The sequence below is a fragment of the Etheostoma cragini genome, chromosome 22 (genome assembly GCF_013103735.1).
Source record: "Etheostoma cragini isolate CJK2018 chromosome 22, CSU_Ecrag_1.0, whole genome shotgun sequence".
Taxonomy (NCBI): domain Eukaryota; kingdom Metazoa; phylum Chordata; class Actinopteri; order Perciformes; family Percidae; genus Etheostoma; species Etheostoma cragini.
The window spans coordinates 6113504-6139363 of NC_048428.1; the positions used below are offsets into that span (position 1 = coordinate 6113504).

Genomic DNA, 25860 nt, shown 5'->3' on the forward strand with positions numbered 1-25860 from the left:
GGTAGGGATGGATAGGTGGAGGAAGGGAGGAAGGAATGGTGGGAGGGATGGGTGGGTGGAGGGAGGGATGGATAGAGGTAGGGATGGATAGGTGGAGGAAGGGAGGAATGGAAGGGTGGACGGGTGGAGGTAGGGAGGGATGTAGGAATGGAAGGATGGATGGGTGGAGGTAGGGAGGGATGTAGGAATGGAAGGATGGATGGGTAGAGGGAGGGATGGGCGGATGGATGTAATTTATTGATCCCAAATTGGGAAATTCTTATGTTACAGAAGAAGATTATCCAGGCATTGCATGGGAAAATATGTAGCAACAGAAAGTAAACACAAAAAAAGGCAATTCAATACAGATTACAAGACAAATATGGTATACTACAATACAATATAATATAGCACTTTACATGTACAGTGCCTAGAAAACATAAGTGGATTTCTCAGCATGTTAGCATAATTTGGTTTTAAACTGTGTCCTGGTATTGTCTAAAGTCACAACATTGACAAGCAGCGCAGCCTGAACCAACGAAGGAACTGCTAGAAGGTTCCAAGTCCGGTTGGAAGAAGAATGTGAACCATGTGTTTTAGGTCAACCTTATTTTACAGCAGCGATGTGTCTCACATCTCCACATTGGCCAGGTGGAATTTAAAACATTTTCCCCATACAAAATGGTTTTATTATAATGATATTTCAGGAATGTCTTTCACAAATGACACTCTTCAGTTCATTTGAGGATTTCAGCATTGACCAAATCCATTCTGAAACATTTCTTTTCTTGTGTCTTACTTTGTAGGTTGACTGGGTTTAGGGGCTTTTACCTGTTAGATCTACGTACAGCTACCCTGAAACTTCAACATGTAAAAATGATTTTAGTTTTCAAAGAACATTGTCCCAGCAACATATTAGAACATTCACGTTGCCAGTTTGAGAGGTACGGTGTCATCGATTTATTCTAAGGGAGAACCTCCATGGTGCCCTTCCTGTCTTTTTCTTCTTGCTGAAGCTTAATGGTTGTTGAGATATCTTGACAGATCCATAACTGCAACCCTGTAAGGCTGGGGTGTCCAACAACAATTTCACTCATGGCCACACATGGAAAATTAAAATCCTAAAGGGCCAGTGTAATGTGTAGTTAATTGACATGCTATTATTTACTGGAAGAAGTGAGACTTATTTTTGACTGTGTTACTGCAGCTCTCACATAGCTTTCTCACTTATAGTTTGGTCCACACAGAGCCCTAAAAAAGTCAGCAAAAACGTTCCTTAGCCATCAAAGACTTCAGCAAATAGCAAAATAATGCATTTTATTACAATTTTGAACGACTTTATTTTACAGGCTTGAATATGCAAACTCCCTGTTTGTGGGAAAATGTCTGGATCTCAAAGTCGGCAAATCTGCCAAATCTGCTCAGAGTGTTGCATAATTACAGTGTCTTTTTGGCGGGCCAGAATTATGATTTTTCAGATTTCTCATTGTGAAGCTAAATTAATATGTGGGCCGGATCAAAATGTGCGAGGGGCTGGGTTTGGCCCGCGGGCCTTGAGTTTGACTCCTGTGCTGTAAGGGTTTACTTACTTTTAAACCTTTCTTTGCTTCCTTGAGTGTCAGTTACCGATGTTGTCCATGTGTTTTGTACAGAACAGGGTTCACCCAACCACGAAGTACAAATTCAACTCATGGATGGGAAAATCTGACTTTGTCTTTTTAGAGCTCATATTGAAAGTGTTACATACCGTACTTTATTCCTATTTGTTTATATTAAATATTAATATTATTTAATAAATTTGCCAATACGGAAAACATTTATTTTAATGTTATTAGTTTAAATGGAGTGTATTTGTCTCTTATAGTGACTTTGATGAAGATCAGACCCCATTTGATGTATGAATTATGCATAAATGTAGGTCATTCCAAAGAGTACCTTACAAACCCAGCAGCCTGTTTCCACAAGAGCTTTCTGGAGACTTGGCCGTCAAGTTAAGTCTTTTCTATAAAGCTCATCAATATGAGTTGTGGGGTCTAAAGTAGGCTATTGTCTAAAGAAAACACTGCATGCTAAACACAATTTTGAGCTTCTACAGTAAGCACGTTTTTTTGCTAACCTGTAGAAATGAAATGCTGTTTATGAAAATGAATGGAAAGCCCTGAAACTGCCAATTAAAAAGAATTATTTTGAATGAAAATGAAAGAATTCCCTTTGTTATCTTTACAACAAAAAAAGTTAGTGGGTTGAGATCAGTGTGGTGTTTGATTATGATCATTTACATGCAGCAAAACATTCCCATTATCAGTCATCTCCAAACAATACTTAAATCCCATGTCTGTCATTTCCCTCCTTACACCAACAGGGTGTGCTTTTACACACACATGCTAATACGCAATGAGAAGGGATGTGGTTAAATTACAGTGCAGACGTTCATATATATAAATAAATATATATATATATATATATATATATATATATATATATATATATATATATATATATATATATATATATATATATATATATATATATATATATATATATATATATATATATTCTGAAATAATGTTGAGTTTTATTGCCTATAACTATTCAATTCAACTTTATTTCAGGCACAAAGGTCCATCCGGTATAAACATGAAAAACACAACAACACAGACAAGCCCAAAAAGTTACATAAATTGAAGTTCATGAGAAAACACACACAGACATTTGTTCCCAAAGCAAGACGTGTACCTTGTGTCACTCTGTTGGGGGGTCAGTCAAAGCCGTTATTATCACATTTTTTTGAATGACAACACAGCATGAAAGGTGGGAACATGACCAGTCACAAACATATGACTCGCACTTGTCCTTATTGGCAGTTTTAGAAATCCTACATATTGTAATTATAGTGTGTGGTTTTTAAGAGTAGGACAAACGGGCGCCTGGATGCTCACCTGGTGGAGTGTGTAAAGGCTTAGTCCTTGTCGCAGCGGCCGTAGGTTCAACACTGACCTGCAGACCTATGGTGCATGTCATTCCCCCCCTCTCTCTCCCCTTTCACATCTTCAGCTGTCCTATATAATAAAGGCCTAAAATGCACAAAACATATCTTAATACATAGGATGTTGAATAGGACAATAAAAATCATTTATCTGTTATTTATTGTCTTGTAAAACACTTTTTTTTAAATAAAAGTGCTACAAAAATGGCCTAATGTATTATTATTACTATTATTATTATTATCAAATAATGAAACTAATAACATGACTTTGAGGGTAAAAACTTATACTAAGTTCCAATGTTTTTATTTTTTAAATTTTTTTATGGACTTAATCGAAAGTAAAGTTTGAACCATTCCAGATTTCCCTCCCGTCGAAGGGACAGGGAGGCGAGGATCTGGGACGCCGTCGATCTGCGCTGACAGACGGGTGAGGTGGGAGCGACAGACCAGCGTCTCCCTCCGGGGTTAAAGACCCCTGCTGCATCACGCTAAACGGAAACACAGATTGGAACCGGGGTTTAGCGGGGTTTGCCTTCAAAATAAAAGAAACTCTGGTCAAAATTACATGTAGCCTGACAAAAATACAACAAAGACCTGTCGCTGCATGGACACCATGTATTCAATAGTGGCAACATTTGATCACATATGGAGACAACAACTTGTCTCCGAAATAACATGTCTCTATATGTAGGCTACATAAAATGTACTATAGCCTACAGCACAATTTATGATACTGAATGAAACTTTATTTTATATGTAGGCGTATTATGAAGTTGTAAACGCCTTTTGAATCGCCTTTTGACAACAGATTGTAGCTACAAAATAGGTTTTGCCTTGTAAACAAAACTATAATTCTTGGAGTGAATCTGAACATTTTCAAAAGCTTACTCATGACTTCAGGACATTGCAGTGTTTAAAATAGCAGAAAGGTATATACATAATTAGTTGTGATTGTTTGGATGTACATTCTGTGACATTTTAAGACTCATTAATGTTTAAATCAAATTAAAAAAGTAACAGACCTCACCACACCAACAAAAGTTCCCCGTTTCCCCTTAATCAACCTGTGAAAAACCAAAGGGGAAATGAAATGGATAACTAAGAAAGGCTTTCCAGAACAACATAATTGAAAATAAAGAAATGTTAATGTATTACACAGCATTCTCTTGTATTTTATATCTTATTTCAAGCTGCTTTACTTTGATGGTTTGGACCGGAAATGGCGTTTGTTGCCGCAGCGCGCTTGACAGCGTGCAGAGAGGCGGGGGATTGCGAACACACTCCGACTGACTGGAGCTCTACTGCGGTAGACGTCGGAGCACCCGACGCTGAAATAGGTGGCAAAAGTTGCTCCTAACTAAGTTTTCGGTCGACACAGAACACCGAGAGACGCCATTGGAGTTTGTAAAGGTTAGTAGGCGGTGTTTCATTTTACTGTGGAGCTTTTCCGTCGCCTGGTCAGCGAGAGGCTATTGGCTTCTGTCGGAGTTACTTTGTTGCTATGCACGCTGTTGCAGATCTGAGTATCCGAGTGAACCTGCAGTGCTTTAGTCCAAGCACGAAGCTTCTGGAAATTGTCACTAAAATGTCTCCCACTGGTAAAATATCCTCAAATACCAACATTGTTTTTGTTCGGCTTTGTTTAAGATATTTAAACTGCTATGCATTCCACGTGATAGCATCATTCTGTGTGGCACGCACCAACAGATTTGCTGAGCTTATTTTCTCGCAGTGTTTGGTTATTTGTCCCCGTTGAAGGGGGGCTTTCTCCGGCAGCCACGTCCCTGCCCTCCCCTTGGTCATGGGAATCCTTGGTGATGTCGAGTAAAATTGCTTTGTTACGAATGCACATGGATTAAACTCCTTTGTGTGGCATTTCTGCAGTCTGTGGGGCTGGAAGGGACCCTGCCCCCCACCTATGGTGTGTCCCCCCTCCTCCCCTAACCACCTCCACCCGCCCAGGCGCGCTCTGGCCGCTCAGCCCCCGACGATTTATAGAGCCAAAGTGCATGTTGTCAGGGCTTTTTTACAGTGCATAATTATAAAAGAACAGTGTTTTCGTGCAATGCCCAGGTGACATATTCATCAAATAACCCGCCTAGGTGGAGAGAAATGCGGCAGCACATGTTAGAGTGGATGCTGCTCGGGCACATCTGTTTTTAATGAAGCCCAGGGACAAAGGCAGTCCGAGTCTCAGGGTGTTTTGCAGCTACAGTGGCTGGTCTGCAGATGTGTACAGACAACAGCACAGGTCGTGATCCTTGTGGTGATGCGTACCTTTATTTTTCTGCCAGCTACACCCCTGATTGAGTGCTGTGTTCCAGTGCTTTGCCATAATGTCATTCATACAAGTGTTGTCTAAAAGACACTGATTTGTAGATGTCCCTGTTATGCAACCAAAAAAAAGACATTTCAGTAGGGGCTCAACAGTATACTGTATTAATTTTTTTCTACTAGAGCAGTCACTCTAAGGGCTATTCCCAAGGAAACCATTTCTGTCATCCAATTTCTGCTATTTTTTAAGGTTTTCTCTAGAATTACATATCCGTCTACAGATTAAATAGAATCACACATGTAACCTCTGGTCTGGTCAGCAGCACCATCTACATCATCAGTGTCATGAAATATTGGATAGCCTAAAGTTTAAAGAAGTTGCTTATTTAATTTAAGGCAATCTAATAGTTAGGCTATGTTGGAGGGTGAAACAATGGAGTAGTCTACATACAGCAAAAATAGTCTGAAGACATACTATTATTGTCGCCTTGGGGCCCACTTTGAAAACTGCCAATGGATTCCTAAATAGTCCAAAAAAAGGACAGCGAGGCTTTGTTCCAAATAGACAGATGGACAATAGTCTTTCAGTCATTGTTGTGCTGAGCCGTGCCAACCGGTTTCTCAACAGGGGCAATTTCCATAAAGTCTCCATGGAGCAACAAGTTGGCTAGTGCACTCCTCTGAGACTTCCCTTTACTCTGACACCATGCGGGGACGGGGTATCTATTGCAGCAAAATTTACTCTCTCTGGTCCTCTGCCAAAATTCGGAGACACAGCAGCAGTTGAGAGAGAGAGAGAGGGAGAGAGAGAGGGAGGGGGTTATACAGTTCTGCTGTATTGTACCCATGGAGCCAGTTTAATTTATTAATGTTAAGTTTTTGTCATAGTGACTGCAAAAGGTGAGTGATGTCATGCTTGATCTGTCGCCAGCTTCTGTTACTTCAGACATTTCATATGTTTCTCCTTCTGGCTCTTCGACCCGTGTGGGAAGTGGTTTGGTTCTCTTGGTGTAGATTTGGGAGCCTTAATCTTTTGGATAAGTGTCTCCAACTTCAGATGCTAATGGTCTGAAGAGTATGCTGCTAATCCAACACACAGTTATCTTTGGACAAACCAACAGCATGACACGCTCACTCTGTGGCACCGTCATGTCACTTATTGCAGTTTTTTAAAAATCTTTTATCTGAGAACACAGCACACGCCAGTAACACAATCCGTATTTGCGTCAGTGCAGCAGCACAGTGGAGCCAGTGTGAGGAGGTCGGGACAGTGGCTGTCGTGCGATAGCGCTGTTATCTTGTGCGTGACTCGAAGCTCTGACAGACGCCTGCCTACATCTCTGGCACCTCTGGTGATGGTGTCAGTTGTAGCTTGTGTCTGTGCGGTGTTAAAGGTGGGGTTCCATGAGGATTTGGGTCTGATTCCCAACACTCTATCTAATTCACACACCAATTAAAACAGACATTGACTGTTCCTTGAGAGACAGTCATTCATAAAGGCTTGGACTTGTGCATGTTGACATCATGGCTGAAGCTCGTCAGACTGGGCTCCTGTCAGACAGACACACACACACACACACTCACTAAACGCCCTGGCATGATGCAACACTGTGTGTGTGCTCCGTGGTGTTGAAACAGATGAAACAAACAATTTAAGCCCATTATGAACACACCACTCACGGGCTCCCGCTCTGGCCCAGACGGCTCTCACCACTGTAAATCTATTCTTGGGTGCGTAGCTGTCAGTCTGAGCCTCAGAGTGTGTGTACGTATTCCTTTACATAAGGATGAGCTCCTTATAGATTCACTGGTGTGTTCTCACGCCTCACTAAAAGCCCCTGCTTTCACTTCCAGGATGTCGGTCCACGGTGGCTGCTATTTCGGGGAGGAAGAGGGAGAATTTGATATGAGGGGAGCCGCAGCTTGGTAGCCGCTCCTCTGCTATGGGAGCACCCTGTTATTTATTTAGGTTAACCGACGAAGGGAGACTCTCTGACAGACGGATCAATGACAGGCCTCGTCCCAAAACAAACCCTACAGGAATGGCGAGAGCCCAGCTGTCCTCTGACTCCCACCCAGTGTATATCGAGAAGATCACCCCAAGCTTTTTAAAGGTTTCTGACTGTGTCGTGTAGCTGCATTAATGAGTAATGATGCCAAACTAAGAGCTGATCTCTATGAAACAACACACACTTTATTTCTGGATGCATACTCTGAGGGGATGTAAGCTCCAGGGAGTCACTGTAGTCATTGGATCGCATGAGCGTGCGGGGGGGGGTCATGTTGGCATCGCCTTTAGCTCTGCAGAGGGTGATAAGGTTACCGGGACGGATATCCGTAGCAGTGGTGTCGGTTAGCAGAGCAATCAGTGGGACTGTCGGTTGTAGTTTTCAATGATCAGAGGGAGGAGTTGTCATGCGGTGTTCTTTGCTTGCCTTGCTAACTGAGTATGTCTGCCTGGTGGTACTAGATCCAGTCAGAATGTGAGTGTGTTACAGCAGTAACACTTTGTGGTTGTGGGGTAATCAGGTGAGTAATCTTGCAGGCTGTGACGGGCTGGGAGGGTTACACGACTAAGTAGGAGCTGGTTTGTGTGTGATTTGGTGGGTGGATGTTCATGTCTCTGAGTTTGCTGAAGGTCTTGTGCCTTGTAAATGTAGCTTGTGACATTTAACTGAAAAAGACTGTCCCCTGTCTTTCTTATCTCCTGCAGCCAAAAGTCCCCCCCCCCCCCCCCCCCCCCCCCCCCCCCCCCCCCAGGTGGACATGAGGAGCCCTCCAGGCTCGGGCCGCTGAGGTCAGAGTTCAAGTGCTTGTTCCAGCAGTCATGGCTGACACGGAGGGGCTGCCCATGGCCCCGGGCCAGATCTACATCGAGGTGGAGTACGACTACGAGTATAAGGCAAAGGACAAGACGGTGATCATCCGCCAGGGAGAGTGCTACATGCTGGTGAAGAAGACCAATGAGGACTGGTGGCAGGTCAGGAAGGAGGAGGGCATGAAGGCCTTTTACGTGCCGGCGCAGTACGTCAGGGAGGTGCGCCGAGCGCTCTTGCCCCCCCAGAAGCCCACCTTGAGGGCCAAGCCCACCGTTTTGGATATCTGCCGGTTATCCAATGAAAACCTCAACAGACCCCAGCCGGAAATGTCCAGCTTTGGGCTGCCGTCGCCTTCCTCTACCCCGTCGCCGTCCTCTGATCGCGTTGCGCCGCAGGTTCTGTCCAAGGATGCAAACCAGAACCCGGGGAGTCCCCATCACTGCAAGGTGGTAGCTGAACTGGTACTTCTTCACAACAACAACAACCATCACCACGCCAACAATTCCACGTTGCCAAGGACACGGGCAGACTCGCCTCCTCTAAAAATGGGGAACAACCACAACAAAAGCCCAGACAGTGACAAGGCGTCCCCACCGAGCGACCTGCCGGGAGATCGCCTGAACAAGCTCCACAATGACTCGGAGTCTGGGGACGAGCTGAGCAGCAGCTCAACAGAACACATGCAGGTAAGTTGCTACTGTACTCTTTTTAGAAACGGCGTCCTTCCGGGGATCGGATTCATTTTAAAGCATTTGGGAGTTTTCCTCTTGTGCGTTCTTTGCTAGATGGTTTTTAGTAGTTTCTTGGTAGTCGCCATGTCAGAGTTTGTGGGGACACTGAACGTAATGCGTGGTAGCTTCCATAGTTCTGTCTCTCCTGGCTTCCAGACAGGACATTTGGAGTGCCAACTCTCTTGAGCAGCATTGCTTTTATTCTTCTTTGTACTCTCAATTGTTCCTTGTTTTCCTTTTGCTTTTCCCACCGGTGTGCTCATATTTGTCTCTTGGGCTGGCTGCAAATAAGATCCCTTGTCCCCTCCAGATTCACCAGAGTTGAATTGGGTGCGCGTTGGGATGCTGATTTGATTAAAAAAAGGTTGCAACAGTTGCATGTCCTTATTAAAATTCTACTGTTGCCTTTGAAGCATAGTTTGTCTGGCTTGTACAGCTGTTTTTTGGGGGGCTGATTTATTTGGATCAATACACTAAATGGCCTGTTCACAGCATCACTGTTTAATGGAGGGTCATGTAATTGAGAGTCTGCTTGGATGTGTAGTAGTTTTGTAGCGCTGCTGTCATTTGTGCTTCATAAACCTGCTGATTGTCTTTGTACTACAGGAATGTGTGCAGAGGTACTATTATCACACCCAAAACTAATACTTTGAGGCAGATAATCATTGCGAGGATTCTGGTAGCGGGGTAGCCCTACATGAGGATCCAGTCCTGATGCAAGGATCCAAACTTTCTGATGTCCCCTGCCGAAAACATCAAATATATTCTCTCCCTCCCCATGTTCCTGCAGTCCCTAGTTTGATAACACATGCCTCCTCCCACTTCCATGATACATGTCTTCATCATGAGCTTGGAGAATGGGTGGAGGGCTACAGGAACTGGGGCCTATCCTCCCTCGTCTGCAGCGGAGCTCGATCAAAGTAGTAAACGGAGGAGCTTTCCAGACAGCGGGAGCACTGCTCTTAGTGAGCCATGTTTGGGGTGGCTGCTTCTTTGGCAGGGTCGGTCTGTTTGAAGGCTCCAAGGGCTGCTTGTGTTCTTTGTTCCACAGGATGCTGCAGCCTCCTCCACCATGGAGTGAACAAAGAGAGACGGGCTTGACTAGAAACTAGGTCATATCAGCGGAGGATCAGTCTGTACCCCCCCAGTTGCCCTGCCATGGGGACTACTGTGTGAGTGTGAAAACCATGTGTGATGTGCCATAGCAAGGAAATGAAAGTGAGAATGGAAGCACACTTACACGTTTTACAACTTCAGAGCCCCACATATAGAATGGCTAAATGGTTTATGGGTCAGAATTGACACACCTCAAAAGCCCCCATCAAGGCAAGAAAAGGGTTGTTTTCTGTGTTGCTGCCTGCCTTCCCCCACCCTTTCTGAATTAATTTCACGCTGGTAAAATCACACGGGACAAAAATAAACACATATTATATTTGGGCCATTTGCATTTGCATGAGCGGCTTTTTGGAGTGTTTTCTGTCAGGCTACTGTAGTGCTGGGGGGGGGCGGATAAGAAACAGACAGCAGACAGGATTCAGCCAGAAGTCCCTGTGAAGCTCTGTAGTCGCCGGGGCAGGTGGAACCCCCACCCTCGCTCTTTGGGCCTTTTGTTCCGTGGTGTTATTTTGGCCTGTTGCCACGCAAGCGAATGACCCTGCAAAAAAAAAACAATTGTTCCAACTCCTCTACTTCCACTGCTTCCTGTCCTGCTCGGGTGCAGGCAAGCTGTGCCTTTGGGAGGGAGAAGAGAGAGGCTCGTTCTGTGACAATGCCGTATTATGATTGATTTTGGAGAGCTGGTATTGCTCACAAGAGCCTGGCCGATACTAGATCTGTTGAGGCGGATGCTGATATTTAAGTTAAGAAAATCTGACTTTTTGGTTGTCTTCATAACTGTTTTAAATTGTAATGATTAATAAATGCTTCTGAGTGCACTAAACTTTTACATGTTTTTCCATTATACCTTTTTAATTTTAGTGTAGATTGGTGATGTCTAAAGATCGGCATCAGCCAGAGACAGAGACCTCTAATGTAGGGCTGTCCTCGAATAGGAAAAGCCATGGTGCGGGTTCGACACACACTCCTAGGCCCTCAGTGTGTTTTGCCCTTTAGGGTAACACTTTACTTGAAGGTATCTACACAAGCGTGACATGACGCTGTCATGAACACATGGCATTGAATTGAATTGAATTGAAATGAACCATAAACATCCAACCAACCAACTTGTCATGACAAAAACCAAAGTACACTTACTAAAAGTTATGTGATAAAAATTTGACTTGTTTATAATGTTTATGACACGTTCATGACAGTGTCATGTCACTCTTATGTAGATACCTTTTTATGTTGATTACTCAGCTAACTGATCGACATATCTGTAGAACTGAGTTTCATATAAACGTTCCACTTTCAATCTTTAAATGAGGCCATAAGGTTCTTGGTAATAAGTCATTGTGCGTGAAAAAGCATAACAAATTACGAATGAAGACCAAAACGACCGAATAGCTGCCTAATTAGTCTAATTAAGCCGTACCTAATTGGGTAAAGGGGAGTTTGCCACTGTCGCACCATGCTTGCTCTTGGGGAAATTTCTCGAAATGTTGGGGCTTAATAAATTAAACCACACTAAAACAGGAGTTGTTTTTTTACCGGCTGCTTTGAAGGTGCATTGTACGGCAAAGCAATTAGGCCAATGAACAATAGTTAATGTACTGCTCGGTATTAAGGATGTAACGGTATGAAGATTCAACCTCACGCTTAAAGTGACCAAACTTATCACGTTTTTTGAAATTCTCCCGGTATTTTTAAAAGTATGTAAAGAAAGCACCGATAGGCCTACACAAGCTGAAGTAGTTTCAAAAAGTGTAACAGTGTTTATTACATTACAAAATATGGGAAAAATATAATCAAAAGTGCAACTTTTAACAACAAAGCAACCAGGGTTCAGCATGTAAACAGCTATTTGTCGGGAACATTTCCTGTAGAGCAGGTTTAAATGATACAGATCCAAACATTCAAGCTAAGACATGAAGAACACCACTAATTATTAGGGATGTACCATTCAGATAATGTCATGATTCTGGTTTTAACACTATCTGGCTCTCTGTTACTGGGTTTTGTGTTGAAAGCTGGTCAAAGCGTATTATCGGGTTTATTAACTACTCCTAATCTGTATCGGCCTTGAACAACCAGTATCGGTCCATCCCCAGCTTTAGTGCTTTCATGCTATTTTCCTGTTAGTCATCCACCATAACAGTTCACCTTCAGCCTCCCCTCCCTCCCACATCCACTCTGTAAAGGAGAGAATGAGCTGCTGTATGATTGGGCGGATGCCGGGCTAGATGGATGGATGGATCTGTTAGAAGGATTTGTCGCTGACATGCCTCCGCTCGAGTGCCAGCTGGCCACCTCTAATTGATTAGATTTGATCTCGGGGTGACGACTAACGCCCATTGTGTCTCTCCATGCGTTCCATATGTAATTTGCTCATCTTTGGGGCTCTCCCGGCGGCAGTCCCAGACTATCCACTCCCCTGACTCCTCCGCACCTTAAGGGGTTGCTTGGGTCTGTGGTCACACCGCCATCCTACTGAATCCTACTTACCGATATGTCTCCCCCCCCCCCCTTCCCCTCTCCTCTAAAATCACAGCTCCAATGCTCTTAAGGGATCGGCCAAGTAAACCTCTTTTCCTCACTTCTCAAGAGCCTGGCAACAGGATAGATATAGCGTTTATTTTCTTTAAAGAATGTGGTAAAAGCCTGTTTTCCACTTAAACATCTTGTGTTTCTCTGCATCTATTCTATTATAAGACACTGGTGTTTGTTGCCTGTTTTGTCACACTGTTAAACTATGGTTGCTCATGGGGGAATTACTAGAATTGTTGTGATTTTATTAATTATAGAGTGTGGTCTAGACCTACTCTGTGTCTCGAGATAACTCTTGTTATGATACTTTGATACTATAAATATAATTGAATTGAATTGTAAAATTCAGCAGGAAAACATGACCACACAAAGCCTCGGTGGCCACAAAGGAAGTTATTTTGAGTCAGGTTGTTTTGGACTACTTTGCAATATCTACTATTGAATGCGGAACGTCATACTTTTTATGGGGAAAGGCTCCGTTTTCTTTCCAGAGCACAGTGGCTTTATGAGCGGAGGACGGGTGTTCTGTGGGATTGTCTGCGAGGCCAGATGGTTGTTTTCTACTTCTGAGATGTGTCACCGGGGGGAAGATGTGGTGGCCATGGATGTGTTTGTGTCTGTGGCTTTGCTGCCCTGCGCTCGCTCCCTGTCGGATTAGAAAGACCTTGAGAGGCCCCCACCCTGCCTGTAATACCCTTTCACACAATCACACTCCACACAAGGCATCAGCCACTGAGGGGCACCTCCCTTTTTTCACCCCACAATTCCGATACATTTATCTGGTAAGTAATGCTGCATGTTATTGAGAAAAACGAGTCATTCCCAGAGAATACAAGCTGGATCAGTCACTCTACTAAAGTAAGCTGCCTCCATCACACGTCTTCAAAGGTCCGCTTTAGGGTCATTACAAAGAAATTATGCCTAGAGACATTACATTTCATTTAACTATACGCAACTAACAATTACTCTCTCTCTCTCTCTATATATATATGTGTATATATATATATATATATATATATATATATATATATATATATATATATATATAGAATGAGTAATTGTATTATTTTAAGATAGATGTCAGAGGACTGCCTCTGGAGCCACTCTGGGTTAAGTGTCCCGCTCAGAGACAGTTTGGCTGATGTATTGCAGTGGGAATCAAACCTTGGTCTCCCACAACAAAGGCAAGTGACATGTCCACTGCCCCATCACCACCCCCCCACCCAATCACACTAACACAGGGTTTTTCTTGCAAATAGGACTCTTTGGCACCCCCCCCAAAGAGGTTTTAGCCATCACCAAAGGACCACCAGTGCTAAAATGATAAGAATTAAGATAAGATAGCTATTCAAATTCATCTCTAAGTGTGTCTGTCAGCAATTTACATTAAAGCAGTGCTAATCTCAGTTTTATCTCCAGTGTCAGACTGTACCACACTCTGGATGATTTCACCCCCCCCTCCCAGTTTACCTTGACTAAGGTACAACCCTGTGACATAACTGGCTAGTAAATGTATTTGTATTGTATAACATTAGAGCCAGAGGCCAGAGTCTGTCTGCCTTCAACCTGGTGTGTGGTCTTCTTGCTAGCGAGGAGGAGGAGGAGGTGGCAGCAGGCGTAGCAAGACGGGGACAAAGTGCCATGGCCCTGACAGAGCCGCTGTAACCCCCTGTGCGATGGCAGAGACCTGGGGACAGAAAGCCAGACAGATATGTTTTTATGTTTGGGTGATTCTGGAGATTAGTTGGTTAGTCGTAGCCTGTGAGCTGTAAAAGCTCCGGACTGCTGCCATGGCGAGAATGAACGAGCAACTGTACAAGGCCTCCATTAGAGATGGAGAAGAACATTTAAAACGGGATGTCTGTTGAGAGGTTCTTGAATGCAGATAGATTGTTCATTGTTTTTGTCAACATGCTCTTTTGGCTTCTGCTAAGTGATATGTTTACTCACTTGTGCAACAGAGCAAAGGCTGAGAATGTGTACCAGGGGCCTAGCAGTGCATTGAAATAGACTGCTATGTGGGGGTGGCCGGGACTCCTAGGGGCACTTTGAAAATGTATTCAGTCCTAGAAAGGTTTGACCAATTTACTGCTGCTATTTTGGTGCAGGGAATTGGATCATTACTGTCTAGCGAGGTGAGCTGTCTCCCACGTGAAGCAGAATGTGTGTGTGTTGTTCATATGAAGGACAGCATGGTGGCTGTGGAGAGCATTTGTGTTGTACTCAAGGGTCCTGGGAAGTGCTTCAGTTTACTGTACAGAAAGGACCTGTTCCTAAACATCCCAAAGCCACAATAACCTGCTAATTACATGTTGGGCTAAATGGGTTCATTGCCTGTGGAGTCTGAAATTTGCTGCAGAACACACACTCCTTCTAAGCGGAACTATTCTGATGCAAGTACAAGAAGGCATGTGCTACGGCTGCTACTAACAACCATTTTCACTGCCGTTAATCTGTCGGTTGTCAGATAAATCAATGGGTTGTTTGGTCTTTAAAATGTCAGAATAAGGCGCCCTGAGTTTTCCAAAGCCCAAAACGATGCCTTGTTTTTATTCACAACTCAACGATATTCATTTTACCATCACAGAGGAGTGAAGAAACTAGAACATATTCACAATTAAAACGCTAGAATCAGAATGTCAGCTTTAATAAAGGGGACTAAAAAGGGAATGAGTGGTTGATTATCAATTAGTTAGTTAATCAAACAATCTTTGCAGCTGTAATCAGTGCTCCTATTATATAATGACCCAGTAAATACCAAATAAAGGAGTGCAAGCAGTGCTGTGATGTGCAACCATCTTCTGCCTGTTGTGCCCTGTAATCTGGAGCTGTGTGCTCAGAGTCTTACTTTGGGACCGGCTGAAAAAGAGGCCCCTGCTTGTTTTCCAGTGCATACTTGACATTCCTCAGTGCCTTCACACACACACACACACACACACACACACACACACACTTACTTGCATACAGTGAGGCAACAGGCTAGCTAAGTCAATGAATGTCTGCTTTACCCCTCTGCAGCAAAGCACTGTGGACTTTTTGGTAATTTAAAATAAAACTCAAGCAAATTGTGCATCCGCCGTGTTCGAGGGAGAGTCTTCCCCTCTCCGCTTATCTGCCTGCTGGCAGTCCTCTTTCCTACTGCTCGTCTCTCTCTTGTCTGGGCCTTTTAGTTTCTCTTCTACTTTTTCCCAGCTCCCTCCGTCTCCATCCTCTCCTGCCGTCAGCCTCTTATCCCCCCGCAACTCTCACCTGTCTGTCCCTTCAACCTTTCTCCTGAATCATGTTGTCAGATGTGCTCTCAGTGAAGACTGAGGAAACTCACAGCTCCTGGTCCAACCTGGGACTGAGCTGGGACGATTCCACATTTTGCTGCAAAATAAATAGTCTTGGATACAATTGTGATTAACAATATAATAGTATTTATTAATGTATTACGTTACAACGTTAAGTTGAAATGAATTCCTGGATATATCTTTTTGTCACTGTTATGTGATCCAGATAATATAATATAACACAGGTGCACGGCCTATTAGTAAGCATGCCTGTTATGTTTTTTCCAAACTGTACACCCCCCTGTTCATTTTTTTGCTATGAATTGGTTTAGGGTCAAGTGCCCACAACTAACAATTGAAATAATTATAGAAATATATAGTCTGACCAATATTCATTTATATTACAACATGATATATCTAATCAAAATCAACCAGCCAGCTATACAGCTTAAGATCGTAACTAATGTTAGCAATTAATTTAGACAAAGGACAATTATGTAATAATTATTATAATTGTTACAGGCCCACATGTAACCCCCGGTTTTTGTCTTCCCCACATCCACCCTGATCCACGCCTCCATGACACAACAATAGGATTAGAGCCCCAAGCCCCCAGGGCTGAGCTTAATAAATCCGGCTAGGGGTTACTGGGAATCATGTCTGTTGTGTAAGGTGCGAGATTGGACCTGTTTAATTCTTTCCATGGGGTGTTGGCGAAAGGTGAGCCAGACAGAATGGTTTACTTACATTTAGGGCAATATATTCATATTATATAGATACCAAAATATGAGACTAGATATCATCTTAAATTTGTTTAAAAAATCAGAATAAGATCTGTTATCAAAGTGTCAATAATTTAACATAATGGTAGTCTTTGTGTACAACAGCATTAGGGAAAGTCTTAAGACGTAAGATTGGTAATTATTTTTTTTTTAGATATGCCGAACTGTAATGATATAAGTGATTATTTGCCAGACTATATATTTTTACTATTCTTTCTTACTATTTTACCCTACTGTTAGTTGATGGCTACGGTTAGAGAATGTTTTATGGCAATAAAGAGAAGTGGTAGTTTACTTCATAGCCAGCGCATCTGTGTTATTACATTATCTGGGTCACATGACACTGATATACCCTAAAGATGTAACCTGGAATTAATTTTAAAAAGTAATGTTTAAAAAAAGTTATACATAAATACATATGTTTTTTTATTTTTATATATTTGACGTAAGGAGACAATTATAATTTTAATCACAATTATTTCTGGCACAATTAAGTGTACAGCAAAATTTGGAATTGTTAGCTCTAATGGTGGAGTGACACGAGTGTTGTTCCTGGTTTTAAAGGCGGCATTACAGCAAAGTGATGTCATTCTCTACACTTACCAGACTGTTGTAGCTGTTCTGTTTGCCTTTACCCACCTAGTCATTAGATCCACATTACTGACGACTACAGAAATCTCATTGTGTACATTTTTTGTAAAAAGCACCAATAGCCAATATTGCGGCATGTCGACATCAATGCATTTGGTCCAAAATATCGTGATATTTGATTTTTTCCATATCGCCCAGCTTTACTTACGTTTCTATTTTTTTCTCTTTGTTTAGGTTTAAGTTTCAGGCATAGATGTCTAAGACCAAAAGTTTTGGAATGAAGCAGCCAGTGATGACAACAAAGCCAAATCAAATGTTCAGTGTTTGGCACACAGCTTTGCCACAGATGATCATTTGATACTCCCATGCCAATGAAACTGTTGACGCAGGAGTAGCAGCTACTTAATGCTGCATCAGGCAGGTCACTGCACACTGTCAGTGCTGATAAAATCTCCTCCTAACTGCAATGATTACGCTTACCATCGGAAATGAAACTAATGAAAAGCATATTAGCTGTGGTTGACACGATTGTCTCAGCTTTAGATAAAAGGCTAACATCTGCCAGATATATCTGTTTAAGGGCTCGGTCACACCAGAATTAACGCAGAAGGTATTGGGCTGAGGTCAGGTAATTTCAACGGAATCACAGTGATGACAGGATCAGCGTGGGGAGGTTAAAGGTGCCCTGTAAACAAGCAAAACGCTGTTACTCATTAAAATACATTGTGTGCATGACCGATTAAGGATTTTTAAGGTCAATAGCGATACGAATATTTTGGTTATTTAAAACTCAGATATGCCAATATATCAACCGATATACACAATATATTTTTTTACATTCAGGAACGCGTTACAAAACAGATTTCCCTAACATTAGTAATTTGTAGTCGTTTGTGAGTTATCACTAAAATAATATAATTTTGTTTTATTGTCACAACAGAACAGAGAAAAATCAAAATATATTAAAGTTCTGATAAATAAAATGTATAAAAATACAAACTTTAGATATGAAACTTAAAAAAAAATCAGTGTTGCAAACAGAGACGTTGTAGAGCGTCCTCTGGTGGACAAACTATGCAACGGCAACACTCAGAACAGGGTTCACTTTCCGTTTTTAGTTTTGAAATATTCTTTTATCAGAATCATTTATTTGTTGTTCTAATGACTCTGATGAAAACGACCGTTATAAATGCCACAAATGCAACATTATCAGCCCGCCGATAACATCGGCCCGCCTCTAGTGATCATCCTTGAGGTCCAACAGATGTCTTGAATGCATTTCTTACCTCCATTAAACATGTGCAAAGCTTTATGCTTTTAATAGAGGCCGAGCGATATATCGGCAGGCTGATATAAGGCATTTCCCGAGCTACCGGTATTGACCGACTCAAATTCATGATTCTGATAAATGAATATTTAGAAAATGAACTGTTGTGTGTGTTGTTATGAGTGTTCGTGTTGCATAGTTTGTCCGCCAGAGGATGCTCTAGTCTACAAGGTTCCTGTTGGCAACACTGAATTTTTTATTATTTTTTTTTATTCTGGTTTTGTTCAAAGGACTTTAAGTTTCAAATCTTAAGTTTGTATTTTTATACATTTTATTTATTAGAAATTTCATATATTTAAAAGTTCCTCTGTTCTGTTGTAACAAAACAAATTATATTATTTCAGTGAAAACTCATAAATAATTACAAATAACTTATGTTAGGGAAATCTGTTTGCTTTGTTTCGTTTTTCTGGATTTTTCTTTTTAAATATAGATCGGATTTTTAAATAACCAAATATTTGTATCAGTATGGGCCTTAAAACCCTTTATCTGTCGGGCTCTAGTTTTTAAATCTAACGCTGTTTTCATCCATGTTTGCAGTCTTTTTCTTCCCCGTCTGCAGCATATGTTGTCATGGTATTTCCACCTGTTGATCATGCATGAGATAAACGAAACAGGGACCCACTCATTCAAACCCAGCTCCATAGCACTACACCACCAAGCTTCCAGCACCACCATTTTTGGGAAGACAAATTAATAGACTTTTTGACTTTTATGGTATGTCTCGCGCACTGGAGGTGTCAAATCGAAAATTAATCTAAATTAGATCTAAATCGGAAATCGAAATCAAAAGCTGGATCGGGGATTTCACAATGTTTTTTTTCTCTCCACCTCTCTACTTGCACATGTCCATAGAAAAAAAAACAATGGACACAGCATAGCTAACTGACCAGTAGCATGCAGCTAAAGACACTGGGTAATGTTAGCTTACCAGTAGCCTGCAGCGGCTCACCTTTGGACACTATGGCCACTGCCGGAGTATGAGACGTCGGAGAAACAACAGTATTGGAAAATCTTCCTAATCCTTCCCCTGAAGTCACTGGTGGGAAAACTGTGATAAACTGTTGACATGATTGTTCAGACCAAACTGGGAACGTGTCCATGTAATTAAAGAACACAGCTGACAGTCGAGAGACTTTGTGATTGGAGGCTTTCTCGCACTCTGTAGTTTTCTCTATTACACTGTCCATAAAGCCGCTCTGCCTGTGATGCAGCGTGGCATTTAGAGCGGATGACGGGGATACATCACCTATTTAATTTGCTCGCTTTTGCTCTCTCTCTCTCTCTCCCTCTCACTCTCTCTCTCCCCCCACACACACACACACGCTCTTCACTACATTGCTCTCTGTGGTTTATTCAGTCCCTCCCACGTCGTTCACCGTCCCTCTCTCTGGGCTTCAGTGCTGTGGCTCGGTGCACCGGGACAGCATGCACCCAGAGAAGGTAAGAAGCTCTAGCTGACCGGTTCTTGATAGCACTGTCATTAATTTCCCTCTGCTCCTCTCTCTCTTTCAACCAGCACCCTCCCAACATCTTTCCCTGCCCTGGCTGTTCTGGAATCTTTTGGTCCCAATGTGTTTCCTTTCTAACCACCAGAGCCGCTTCCCAGAGTTTTTTTACTGGCTCAGAGTGGGCCTCTGGGTGTTACTACACGGCACAAAGCATGATGGGTCCTCGTACAGTAAAGGCAATGAGTCTGTGTTACTTTATTTGACAAAAATATATTCATTTTCCTGTTATTTTTGACAAGTTGATAAAACCCCAATCAACAAAACCCTTTAATAAAATTAATATATAAATAAATAAATGAGAATCTGCTACAGTCTGACTCTGGAGAAACTCTTTTGCTACTTGTATTGTCAGTTCTTAAGTTTGGTGCTGGTGATTTTCCTTTGGGACTGGAATAAAACGTCTTTGGGGGGGGCGCATTGGAACATTCAGACTGACGGCACCAACTGTTGTGCACACTATTGCGTGTTTTGATATGGCGTCGGGCACGTGTGGGCGTTGTTGTGTGGGATGTATTTAGCTGGTAACTTTACCGCCCCCCCCTCCCCACTGGGTTCTTTACAGAGGTCTGTGTTTTGCACACAAGTGATGTTTCTCCGTGCACTAGGCTTACTTACATAACTGCTGCAGGCTGTGTCCAGAGACTTTTGAAACGCTGCTAGTCATTTCTTATGCTTACTTTTTATGTTTACACTCAACCTTCTGAGAACAATGATCACGGTCCAAGGAACTGTTTCACTTTTAGTATCTTTTATGAAGCGGTCTGTGTTAGATTTATGTGGCTATTAGAACAGTGCAGGTGAAGTCATTTAGACGGCACTTTCCAGGTATAAAAGGCCCTTGGCTGCGTTACACAGTTTTTTTTGCGTGGTGTTTCTGAATTCTCCCATTACCTCCCAATCCCCCTTGGGAATCCAAGTCAGCATAGCGCTAACGTGGAGTGCTGTCACTGTCATTCCCCACAGTGCTTGTTTTCGGGTTTCTTTCATTTTCCTTTTTATGCCCACACTGGGGTTTCTTTGTCTGCCTAGGACATCACTGAAATATAAAAATTTCATCAAACCATGCGTTAGCATAGAATTCCTGTTGTGCAAGAGCTGTTGTCTTTTCTTTCACATCTTTTCCAAGAGAGACAAGTTATGTGATTGAGGATGTTGCGTGTGACATGGGGTGGGGGGGGCTCCTTCTCACCCACTTGCCCTCATTCACGTGTTTTGGCTGCTCTCGTTGCACTCAGTCGTTTTGCACAACATCTTGTATTCCAAAGTGATATAGTGTAATAGTACGGCCCGTTGCTGCAGATCAGAAGAAAACATTAGCGAGCCATCCGGTGTTTGTCTACTCTCACTGCTTTCCTCAGGAGAGGGGCTGCTGCTGCTGGTGGCCGGCGGGTAGGGCACTGGTAGAAGCGTCTTAGCGTGGGCGTCTTTGAGCATCACGGGGCAAGTACTGTCTCTGTCATATGCCACTGCTAACGGTAATTACTTGGCGTGGCTGCCAAAGAGACAAAGGATGAGATGTGAATGAGATGTGAAATGGTTCTGTTATGGTGGTCCCGGTAAAGAATTCAATACTTTTTTAGGCACCGGCCGAATTGCCTCTAAAGTATTAAGAAAACAAAAAATGCCTTATCATTCAATATCAGATTTCAATACTTAAGGAGTCAAATCATGTAGTGTGCTTGGCCTGCACGATTCAGGGGGAAATATAATATATATATATATATATATATAATATTTATTTTTAGCTTAGAATTGAATTGATCACTATTCTCTGCCATGATTTTTTTTTCTCACAAAGTTTAATGTTTATTGCACACATAAACCATGACAAAAGAAACAAATTGGCAGTACCAGATTTTGTTTGACACCTGTAGCAAATTGCTCATCACCACAAACCTGTGAACATAGAGGCTTCAGTGAAGAGAAGGGAGAGCACTGCAGAGCTTGGTAATGCTTTAAAATTATTATTGAGTTATATATTACTATTTTATGCAGTCTGTTTAAAACTCCCAGAAGAAAGCAGAAGCATTTGTGATGCAGTCAGCTCCTAAACTTAAATAAAAATTAAAAACAAATCCCAAACAGGGAGTGAATTCTAAATTGCGATTTTTATAACGATTCATTGTGCAGGCCTACAGCATGCTTCCACCAAGATCTAATAATGTTTATGATCGGCGGTCTAACGTTACACGTCTTAGAGACATTAAGGAAAAAAATCTACGTTACACAGAGACTGGGCTCACGTAGTCAAAGCTGAACTATAAATAAAAAGACCTGTGTCGAAATGTGTAATGTTCTAATTTATTTTTGTTCCATACAATTGGTTTTTAAAAAAGTGTTGTTTATGAACCGCTATCGAAGTCTCGGTATCGGACGTCTTTGAACGCTCCGCAGCCCTAGTCTTGCCAGAGGGCGTTTACTGTGAAAGGGAGATCAGGATCGGTCTGTTCCCGTCATCCAGCAGCTGGACCGGCTATGGAAAGGTGTTCAGGAGGTACTGAGCTGTGGTGTGATGTGTGTTTGACTTCTGCATTCTGTGGAAGCCACTGTGCTGCTCAGATTGATGTTCTATAAGAGGAGTTTGTTTTAATGTTTTTCCAGTCTGGGCTATAGTATAGGGCTGCATGATATGGGGAAAATATCCAATAACATAAACAGATATTGTGTGTAAAGTGTGCTCAGTTCTGCATTTCTGCTGCTTTCAGCATTCTGCTAAAATACAACAAACTGCTGGTTGAATACAAAACAAATGATGGGAAATCATTTCCAACATTCTTTTAATTGAACAAATTGAACATACATACTAACTAACACTAGAAAATGTCTGACTGTCTTTAGCGATATTGCGCAGCCTTTCGCGGTGTGTTTATTGCGGTGGTTGAGATTGCGGTAATGTAAAAAATAATAGATTTTGCGGCCCTAGTTTTGTAGGTCACTTGTGAGCCAGTAGTTAAAGATGTGCCGCTCCTACAGCCCTGTGATATTTTTTGTTTTGTATTTGTCCTTAGAACTTTCCACCAACATCTGTTGCTGAACAGACATACTACAGTGACAAACAAAAGGCGATGTACAGAAAGAGAGAGCGAGAGAGCGAGAGAGAGAGCACTCTATACAACTGTGGATCAGTCTGGATCCTTCTGCCGGCTTAACAGCTCTGTACCCTAACAACCCAAAGTCCTTTCCCACAAACATTTAACACAATATCAACACACGTCCTAAACACTCCGATTGGCTTTTAGATCAATAGCGAGCGTGCCAACCAAGCTCTACCTTTTGGGGATACAGTACTTGTCTCAGTGCATTTCCTCAAAGCTGGACAGAAATAGCTCCCAGATTAAACCGAGACACTAGGAGGCCGTTCAGTGGTATTTCTAGTAAACGGGAGAGACTTCCAAGGCCAGCAGACTTTCCGTGCCCTTGTATTCGGTTGGCAGAGAGGCACTCCCGTGTCCATTAATGAAATGGATATGCCGCTTGGTAACGGATGTCTCAGTGTTCCCGTCATACGCAGCTGGCTCTGCAACGTCATTGGCTCGTTTGATCCCCTCTCTGTATAGTTGCCAGACAGCTTTTTGATTTTTCTGTCAGAAAGGGATTGCAAAGTTCCAGTCCTAAATGTATAGAACAGCTAGCATCAAATGTGGAATGTGTGATAAAAGGGGGGAACATTGAAAATCTCTCATGTGCTGTCGATCTGGTTTCCTTTCATTTGGGCTGGACCTTGGTCGGGTTAGCATTATCTTGCCTGAGTGGAAGCAAAACAAACCTGTGTCTGGGAGTGTGAGTGTCAGTGCTGGCTTCCGTTGTCTTTCTGTTGACACATCTTTCCCTTTTCCACTGATTTTGAAGCGTTAACACACCAGTTCATCATATAGTGTTCCAATGGTGACACTCATGTTTTGACAATAATTTAATTGTGTAACTTAATGAGGAAAATCCTTGAAATTGGGAATTTCTAGGTGTGAGGCCGGTGTCAGATAAACACACATACATTTGCATAGTCTTAAAGAAAAACATTTAAAAATCAAAATTTTAAGTCTTAATAAGTCTTCAATTAACTGAGATATTGTGTTCTATTCTGACCTTAAAAATCATTTTAAACAGGTCTTAATTTTCCTATGTCCATGCAACGCTACCTCGTTATGCAAATTATTTTTTAAATCCCATGGTGTTGCGGTTCTTTCTTTCCCTACTCCAATTACAATCTTTCTGCATTACGACTACAAAGACCAACACGCTACTGATATTGCAACCAGTCAGCTTTCGTGTTATTGGTGCGAGTCTCTTTTAGATCTTACCACAGACATGAAACAGATTTTATTTTTCAGCTATGGGGAAGTTCAAGTTTAAAGATAATTGGCTTGAAATAACTGAATTAGGGCATAGTTGATGTGATAAAGGTCTTAAATTCATGGTCTTAAAAAGTCCTAAATTTGACTGGTGAAACCTGCAGAAACCCTGGCCCAACTTTACACAACCTACTTACAGAAAGACAAACATGTCAATGCAATTGATATGCATACGAACAAAAGTACCAATGAAACATCTTTAATTAATGCAATGATTATAATATAATTGGCCAAGCCTGTCTCACTTGTCCTGCAGTTTTTCTTCGTTTTGTCTCCGTTGTCGACCACACAGTGGGTGTTCACCGCTGACGGAGGTTACATGGACTAAATACGTTGTGCTCATGTTTCCACAGTGAAGGGACACCAGATAGTTTGACAGATTATTTGACCCCAGTCCTGATAGCCATCTGCTTAGTGCTCAGACAAGCAGACCTCATTAATGCTTGTTTATATTTGAGCAGTTCATTTCCTTGTTATAAGAGCATAACTTGTTTTATCTCTGACCGATATCATGACTTATGGCATATGTATGGCGCGCCAATCCGTATGCCGGTATTGGCGTATTATCACGACGCATACTTGCTTTTTAGTGTGTTTATCAATGCCGTTTGGCGTAAATCGACTGACATTACCATGTGATGGTGTGTGAATTTAGGCCGTAGCGAGTAGTATGAAAGGGCTCACTTGGCTTTGGAAAGTCGGCGTGTATGTACAAAAAGTCATGTTGTCAAGCTCTTTTATCAGCATGTGTAGTCACTGACTCCCCTAAGTTTTCATTGAGCTAATTTTTCGGGTCACCTTTTCGATTTGTTCAGTATGTAACTGAGGTCGGAAACATTACCTAGAAGCGTGGTGTATACAAAGATGTAATGCTATTTTTGGATTAAACAATTTAACCGATTAAACCCGCCAATGAGAGAGAGACATCATGGCTTTCAAACAAGCAAAGTGGCATTTGGTCAAGGCCACACCCCCAGCCTCCACCTTAACCCCCCTCTTCAGGCTTCAGATACAGTATTAGGGGACCACTAAGGTCTATATAAAAGAGACTTCAGATACAGTATTAGGGGACCACTAAGGTCTATATAAAAGAGACTTCAGATACAGTATTAGGGGACCACTAAGGTCTATATAAAAGAGACTTCAGATACAGTGTTAGGGGACCACTAAGGTCTATATAAAAGAGACTTCAGATACAGTGTTAGGGGACCAAAGCATCCACAGAGCACCATTAAGGTGCTTTAAGATATGAAGGATTAAGAAAATGATTCTTAGACAACTGACCTTTGTCATGACTAGGGTTGCTGAGTACAGTACATTCCACTTCCCTGTTGCACTTTCTGTATGAGAGTCTGTTGTTTTGGGTGCATCGGCGAATAAGCCCGTACATATGTATGGTACTCTGAAGTGTGTTTTATTTTTTTCTCCCAATGAAATGAATGATGCTCCTAAAACATTGTTTTGGATGGATCAAACCACCAAAGCAGACCAGCCCAGAGTGCCACAATCATCCAAAAAGTGTTCGAGGCTTCACTGGCTAAGCTTTATGCCCCAGCAGCTGTGGGACAGAGGGGCTTACAGGTCAGAGCTCCCC

The 25860-nt window shown here is 42.2% G+C and overlaps 1 protein-coding gene across 6 annotated transcripts in view; it reads left to right on the top strand.

Moving 5' to 3' along the window:
- Positions 1 to 7981: 7981 nt before the first annotated feature.
- arhgap12b (Rho GTPase activating protein 12b) overlaps positions 7982 to 25860 on the top strand; it is a 65592-nt gene continuing 47713 nt past the window's right edge. For 4 of the 6 annotated variants that reach the window (XM_034861902.1, XM_034861903.1, XM_034861904.1 and 1 more), the window contains exon 1: positions 7983 to 8744. In XM_034861902.1, coding sequence (XP_034717793.1) covers positions 8067 to 8744 — 678 coding nt within the window. In that variant the 5' untranslated portion in view covers positions 7983 to 8066. Of the gene's footprint in view, positions 8745 to 25860 lie in introns of all 6 variants that reach the window. The other 2 variants (XM_034861900.1, XM_034861901.1) reach the window with 1 other exon arrangement.